The 8025-nt window shown below is 46.3% G+C and overlaps 1 protein-coding gene across 1 annotated transcript in view; it reads right to left on the bottom strand.

Moving 5' to 3' along the window:
• Positions 1–8025, bottom strand: part of serpinf2b (serpin peptidase inhibitor, clade F (alpha-2 antiplasmin, pigment epithelium derived factor), member 2b) — a 44030-nt gene that overhangs the window by 22734 nt on the left and 13271 nt on the right. The window contains exon 3 of the mRNA XM_080211041.1: positions 613–666. Coding sequence (XP_080067167.1) covers positions 613–666 — 54 coding nt within the window. The remainder of the gene's footprint in view (positions 1–612; positions 667–8025) is intronic.

Here is an 8025-nt window from a genome sequence, read left to right as displayed (position 1 = left end):
CACTAGTCACCATCCGCCAATCCGAATAGCACCCATTGACCCCCACCCACTCTCTGCCTCCTATTTGACAGCCAATCCTCTATCCACGCTAACACCCTACCCCCAACTCCATGCCCCCTGACCTTCTGCAATAACCTCTTGTGAGGTACCTTGTCAAACGCCTTCTGAAAATCAAGAAAGACCACATCCACCGGCTCTCCTTATGCTCCTCCAGTTTAGATGCAATCCACCCTTCTTGTACAGATCCCATCTGCTCCAGAAGATACTCCAATGGTCCGGATATCTGAAACCCTCCCTCCTACACCAGCTGTTTAGCCACATGTTCAGCTGCACCATCTTCCTATTCTGAGCCTCACTAACACGTGGGCACAGGGAGTAATCCTGAGATTATAACCCGAGAGATCCTGCTTTTTAACTTTCTATCTAACTCCCTAAACTGCTGCTGCAGGATCTCATCACTCTTCCTGCTTTCTATACCACAGCCTCTGGCTGTTCACCCTCTCCCTACAGAATGCTTTCTGTCTGTTCAGAGACATCCTGTTACACACACACACAGTCAGTGCTGGGATACTCACTCCTGTTACACACAGTGATGATGATATATGTACTCACCTTTAAAGATGTTTGGTTACTCGATACTTCAGGAACTTTAATGACATCTTCACTCTGAGGAATTGGTAAATTGCAATGAATCAATTTCATCAAAAATTAATGTTTCAGTTTTTCACTGATCAGTCTAATATCAAACTGATTAATGAGTTTCAATGGATCGAAGAGAGTGTTAGTGACACCTAGCAGAGGAGGGAGCTAGAGAGAGATTGTGGGATAGTGAGGGTTAGTGAGGGAAGGATAATAATGAAAATTGAGGGATAGTGAGAGAGTGGGGGACAGTGAGAGAATGGGGGACGGTGAGAGAGTGGGGGACGGTGAGAGAGTGGGGGACGGTGAGAGAGTGGGGGACAATGAGTGAGTGGGGGATGGTGAGAGAGTGGGGGACGGTGAGAGAGTGGGGGACGGTGAGAGAGTGGGGGACGGTGAGAGAATGGGGGACGGTGAGAGAGTGGGGGACGGTGAGAGAGTGGGGGACGGTGAGAGAGTGGGGGACGGTGAGAGAGTGGGGGACGGTGAGAGAGTGGGGGACAATGAGTGAGTGGGGGACGGTGAGAGAGTGGGGGACGGTGAGAGAGTGGGGGACGGTGAGAGAGTGGGGGACAGTGAGAGAGTGGGGGACAGTGGGGGACAGTGAGAGAGTGGGGGACGGTGAGAGAGTGGGGGACGGTGAGAGACTGGGGGACGGTGAGGGAATGGGGGACAATGAGAGAGTGGGGGATGGTGAGAGACTGGGGGACAGTAAAGGATAGTGAGGGATTGTGAGCTAGAGTGAAAAATACTATGGGAGATTGAGGGATAGTGAGGGAGAGGGAGAGTTAGTGAGGGAGAGTGAAAGTGAGTGAGGGAAAGTGAGAGTTAATGAGAGTGAGGGATTGTGAGTGAGTGAGATAATGAGAGATAGTGTGGGAGATTAACAGATAGTGAGGGAGATTGAGGGATAATGAGAGATAGTGAAGGAGAGAGATAGTGTGGGAGAGAGACAGTGAGGGAGGGAGATAGTGAGGGAGATTGAGGGATAGTGAGGGAGATTGAGGGATAGTGAGGGAGATTGCAGGACAGTGAGGGTGATTGAGGGATAGTGAGGGAGATTCAGGGATAGTGAGGGTGATTGAGGGATAGTGAGGGAGATTCAGGGATAGTGAGGGTGATTGAGGGATAATGAGGGAGATTGAGGGATAGTGAGGGAGATTGCAGGATAGTGAGGAAGATTGAGGGATAGTGAGGGAGAGTGGAGGCTGCTGAGGAATGATGGAGTATACAGTCAGTTTATCTGATGGATTAGAACACAAGGGGTAAACAGATGGTTTAGCTGCAGCTCTGGTTAATGCACCAGGAGCCGATGTGAGCAGTTCTGGGCATCACACAATAGGAAAGGTTCACAGGCCAGAGAGAGCCTGCAGCCTAAATTTAAATAACACGTGGGCTGTAAGGGTTAAATTATACAGAGAGATTACACAGCCTGGGCTGACATTCCTGACAATTGACGAGGTGTCTGGGCAGTTTGATCCAATTTTCCAGGTATTTAAGGGTGGCAGAGAGAGTCAATGGGGAGAAACAATGTCTGCTGTTTGGAGAGTCACTTTAGAGGCAGATCTTTCTGCTGTAGAACATTTCACACACACAGCGTTGTAGCAGTTTAGAATTCTCTTCCACAGGATGCTACATCGGCTGGCCATTTTCAATCTGAGATCGATAAAGTTTTGTTATCCAATGGAGTTTAGGAAATGGGAGACAGATGGACTTCAGTCACAGATCAGCCATGATCCAATATGTAGACCGAGGGATCACGTGGTGATCCGGTTACTAGAGAGGAAAGCACGGGAGTTCTCCCCACAGTGTGTGCAGAGTCGCTGAGGCTGGTGAATAAAGTGTTCTTTGTTACAGGCTGTCGGTGTCCAGTCTCTGGGATCCCGGGGCCTCTACCCACTGACAGATATTAGCAGCAGGGCTCCAGGTCTTTACCACATCGACCCACTCGTCTTCAATCAAAATAATGCAAACTACTGGACCATATTTAAAAGGGAGCAATGCGTATATTACAGTGCTGAATTATCAGATACATCCAAAAAAGTACTAGCTTCCACCTTATTAAATTTAATGGACCTAAATCAGTAATATTTTTAATGTATTTTTAAAAATGTTTTCACAACAACCTAACTGGTTAGTTTTCAAGCTGTTGAGGTGGGAGATTACCTTATCGATGAAACAAACACACAAAGTTGACTATTCCATCTGTTTAGGTCATATCCAAACTCAATCCCAATGTAATGTTTATATCGTTAAAGTTCACAATAATTGTCTGAAGGTGGTGCTAATATCATTAGACAGAGTCACCCTGTGTTGCAAAACAGAAAACCTGATAAAATTTGACCATCGGGAAGTTAAAATTTAGTTATTAGTCACAAGTAAGGCTTACATTAACGCTGCAATGAAGTAACTGTGAAATTCCCCCAGTCACCACAATCTGGTGCCTGTTCAGGTCATAGCACCGAATCCTCACGTCTTTCAGAATGTGGCAGGAAACCGGAGGAAACCCACGCAGACACAGGGAGAACGTGCAGGCTCCACACAGACAGTGACCCAAGGCTGGGAGTCGAACCTGCGTCCCTGGTCCTGTGAGGCAGCAGAGTTAACCACTCTGCCACCACACTGCCCAATCTGAGTCATTTGTATTTCAAATGGAGAAGGAGAAAGAGGATGTGAAATACTTCTATTAATGTTTACAAATGCATGCCTGCCAGCGAAGAACATAATATTCGACAGGCAGACATTTAACTCTACAAAGCAAAGATCTGATGAACCAATACAATCATGCGCAGCAACTTTGAAAATTTTAGCAGAAAGATGTGCATTTGGCATCCTTACTAATGAGGTAGTCAGGGATCGAATAGTCTGTGGGGTTCACAATGACCTGATCTTCAAGCAATTGCTGCAAGGTGGATTTAACACTACAACAGCCATTCGTATCTGATGCTAAACTAACTGTCTGTAAAAAGCAGCAAGGAGTTTAGTTGGGAAATTGAAGTCTTTTAGGTACAGAGCACATCTGCCCCAACGATGGTGGTCATTACTCTCAGAGTAAAGCAGCATATTTGGCAAATGGTAAACACTGTGACAAATGTAGAAAGTGAAATCACTCCACAAAATGCTGCAGATTGAAATCACAACAGCTTTCCTTTGACAAGAACAACATTAGCACCTGGTCAGTCCTCTGAGGTTCGGAGCAAAGCTCAGACAGAGCAACCAAACCACTGAACCTTCAACAACACTCTACTGTGAGAACATCAACACCATTACAGAGAAGGGTGAGATCTTTACCATCCTGAATATGATTTGCAGCAATACAACTCTGAAGGTAAAGATTAAGGCTGGAGAATAATGCACTGTATTGGCCAGCCAAATGCTGTGGGAATTAGACCCAGATGCAGCACTGGAGCCCAGTACCCAGCTGGATCTTGTGAAGAATGACAGACAAACCATCCGCACAGAAGGTGTGGCCATTCTCCACTGAACACAGAGCAGCTTCACCTTTCATATAATCGACAAGAACATAAGGCCACTGCTCAGTCTTCTGGACAGTATCACACTGGGTCTAACCCGGCTTGGTCTGGAGGTACAGGCCCCAGAAATCATAGCGTACAAAGATCTTTTCAACTTTGACATCAACAGTAAGCTGCTAGTGATATATCACGTGAGACTCCATGATTCATGAACATATATCACGTGAGACTCCATGATTCATGAACATATATCACGTCAGACTCCATGATTCATGAACATATATCACGTGAGACTCCATGATTCATGAACAATTTGAACTTCTAAAAGATTACCAATAACTGTGAAATAAAAAGAGGTTAATGAATTATATTGGATGATGGAACTGGATGTCATAACTCCTACAGACAAGGCCAGGAAATGGGTTTCCATAATGGTGACTGCAGTGGAATAAGATGGCCCAATCAGGATCTGCATTGACCCAGTGCATTGAAATAAGACAAGGTTCAGACCTCATCACTCTGTGCAGAGCGTGGAACAGGTGATAGGAAACATGGTCAGTGTGAAAGAGTTCAGCATTCTCAGGGTGAATTGTGGCTTCTAGCAGACCCTGTTAGATGGGAATTCTGCTAAACTAACCACATTCATATCTCCAATAGGCAGATACTGTTTCCATTATCTGGGCAATGGGATCTCCTAGCTCCTTGAAAGTGGAGTCTCAGGTGGACAGAGTGGTGACAAAGGCATTCGACATGCTTGGTTTCATTGGTCAGAACATTGAATACAGGAGTTGAAATGTCTTGTTGAAGTTGTACAAGACATTGGTAAAGCCACACTTGGAATACTGTGTACAGTTCTGTTCACCCTATTATAGAAAGGATATTATTAAACTAGAAAGAGTGCAGAAAAGATGATGTTACCAGGACTTGACAGATTGAGTTATAAGAAGAGGCTGGATAGATTGGGACTTTTTTCTCTGGACCATAGAAGGCAGAGGGGTGACCTTATAGAGATCTGTAATATAATGAGGAGCATAGATCAGCTAGATAGTCAATATATTTTCCCACAGGTAGGGGAGTCTAAAACTAGAGGGCATAGGTTTAAGGTGAAAGGGGAGAGATACAAAAAATGCCTCAGAGGGGCAATTTTTCCCCACAGAGGGTGGTGAGTGTCTAGAACGAACTGCCAGAGGTAGTAGTAGAGACAGATACAATTTTATCTTTTAAAAAGCATTTAGAGAGTTATATGGGTACGATGGGTATAGAGAGATATGGGCCAAATGTGGACAATTGGGATTAACTCAGGAGTTTAAAAAAAGGGCAGCATGGACAAGTTGGGCCGAAGGGCCTGTTTCCGTGCTGTAAACCTCTTTGATTCTATAATCTTCACGGGCAGTGAGGTTTTCCAGCAGTGAACGGAGAAACTGTCTGCAGACCAGCCCTGCCAGACCATTGTTTGATGACTTCCTTGTTTGGGTTGTACTGTGTAAGAATACGATACACATCTTCATCTCGTCCTTGACAGAATCAGTACCATCCAATTAAAGCTTAACCCTGCAAAATGCAGATTCCGAGTCAGCCAGGTTCCCAAAGTGGGAGCCCTAATCCTAACCTACAGCCAATGGTGGGAAGTCAGATAAGGACTGGCTTTACAGCAGGTGGCCATTGCTGTGGACAGGCAGGCTTTACAACACTTCCCCAGCATGACAAGTTATCGCTAAGTTTACCCTGTGTTATAGTGAGATCACTGGATCTCATCATCAGCTCCTCTGCCAGGACATCGAGCAGTGTTGGCAAGGAAACCACGCAGCGATCTTCAACATACTCACACAGGCATTCTCAGAGCCTCCCCAGGGCTACAAAACTCTGACCTTCAAACACCCCCACATCAATAGGTGTCTCTCAGTATTGACTTGGCACACTCTGCATCCAGGATGGCAGACCAATAGCCTTTGCTTTCAGGAGCCTCGCTGACCCTGAGACTTGTTGTACAAACACTGAAAAGAAACTCCTCGCTCTCGCCATGTTAGAAATGTCATGGCTTCATATTCTGTCACCCTGGAACTTTTCAAACTAATCCCCAGCCACTCATAACTATCTTAAAGAAGCCTCTGCACACTGTGTCTGTCAGACTGCAGCGTGGGATATTAAAGCTCACTACAATCTCAGCACCGTCTATAAACATGGTGAGGAGCTGTACCTGGCTCAGAACCTTCTACCCACCGCACACCCTGCAGATCAGGAGGAAGTTTTAGACACTGAGGCTAGGGGAGTGAAAAACCAGAGGGCATGGGTTAAAGGTGAAGGAGAAAAGTTTTAAGGGAATGTTAGGGGGGGGATTCTTCACGGAGAGTGGGGGGGGAAGGGTGGAATGAGCTGCCGGATAAAGTGGGAAATGCAGGGTCACTTTTAACATTTAAGAAAAACTTGGACAGGTTCATGGATGAGAGGGGTGTGGAGGGATATGGTTCAAGTGCAGGTCAGTGGGACTAGACAAAAAATGGTTCAGCACAGACAAGAAGGGCCAAATGGCCTGTTTCTGAGCTGTAAATTTTCTATGGTTCTATGGTTTTTTATGGACACCATGAGCATAGAGGTGCTGTCATCTTATAGAACCCAGGAACTCTTCCTTACAGAGACATGCAGACAACTGCCCAGCGTCATCCTGAGGGTCTAGATCGGTAGGTCGGCAGTTTGAACGAGTTTCTCTAGCCAGTGTGCTGAGTCAGCTCTGCAGGTTTCACCCAGCATAAAGAAGCAAAAGCAGCAACTTCTCACTGAGTGCAGCTGAGACTGAGCTTGGGAATGAGCTGCGTGAGTAAATTCACTGCAACAAAGGAAGCAGCTCCATTATTGGTCAGTGAGAATTTTACTTGAGTCATTTCAATGCGATTGTAAGGTTTACAGTTACTGCAATAGTAAAACCCATTTGCAGCAGGTGGATTTATTAATTATAAATTAATGAAGAAAGTAATAAATGGTCATACAGTGGGTGATGTGTTCTGCTGGCAGAGCGCGAGTAGCACTGTGATCCAGGGCAAACACATCTGTACTTAATGTTAACGGCTTGGGCTGAGCTGCAGACACTGCGATGCAGCAGGAAGTGGAAGGTAAACTGCACACTGTGTACCAGGAAACAGTCACATCCCTGAGGATAGGGTCCTCCGATTTACTAACTGCTCAGTGACGGGAGGGGGTGACTGTCAGCGAGGTGAGTATAGTGATTCAGAAAGTACAGCCTCAGCCTTTGCAATTGCCCAATCGGTTTGAGGTTGTCGCAGCTTCAAGTTAAAGTTTATTTATTATTCACAGGTAAGGCTAACATTAACACTGCAATGAAGTTAATGTCAAACTTCGCTAGTCGCCACACTCTGGCGCCTGTTCAGGTACACTGAGGGAGAATGTAACATGGTCGATGCAGCTAACCTGCACATCTTACAAACTGTATGCAGAAACCGGAGCACCTGGAGGAAACCCACACAGACACGGGGAGAATGTGCAAACTCCACACAGACAGTGACCCAAGCCGAGAATCGAATCCAGGTCCTTGGCACTGTGAGGCAGCAGTGCCAACCCACTGTGCCACCGTGCCGCTGGTGGGATACAATCCCTACAGTGCAGAAGGAGACCATTCGGCCTATCAAGTCTGCACCAACAACAATCCTTTCAGACCCTATCCCCTTAGCCCCATGTATTTACCCTGCTTCTCCCCCCGACTCTAAGGGCCAATCCACCTAATCCGCACATCTTTGGACTGTGGGAGGAAACCTGAGCACTCGGAGGAAACCCATGCAGACATGGGGAGAACACGCAAACTCCACACAGTGACCCAAGACCAGAGTTGAACCCGGGTCCCTGGTGCTGTGAGGCAGCAGTGCTAACCACTGTACCACGGTGTCACCTGGATGAAAGTCCT

Source organism: Carcharhinus amblyrhynchos, chromosome 23 (genome assembly GCF_965287045.1).
Source record: "Carcharhinus amblyrhynchos chromosome 23, sCarAmb.v2.hapA, whole genome shotgun sequence".
Lineage (NCBI taxonomy): Eukaryota > Metazoa > Chordata > Chondrichthyes > Carcharhiniformes > Carcharhinidae > Carcharhinus > Carcharhinus amblyrhynchos.
The sequence above is the reverse complement of the archived record's forward strand: the minus strand, read 5'-3'. Positions and strand labels throughout refer to the sequence as shown.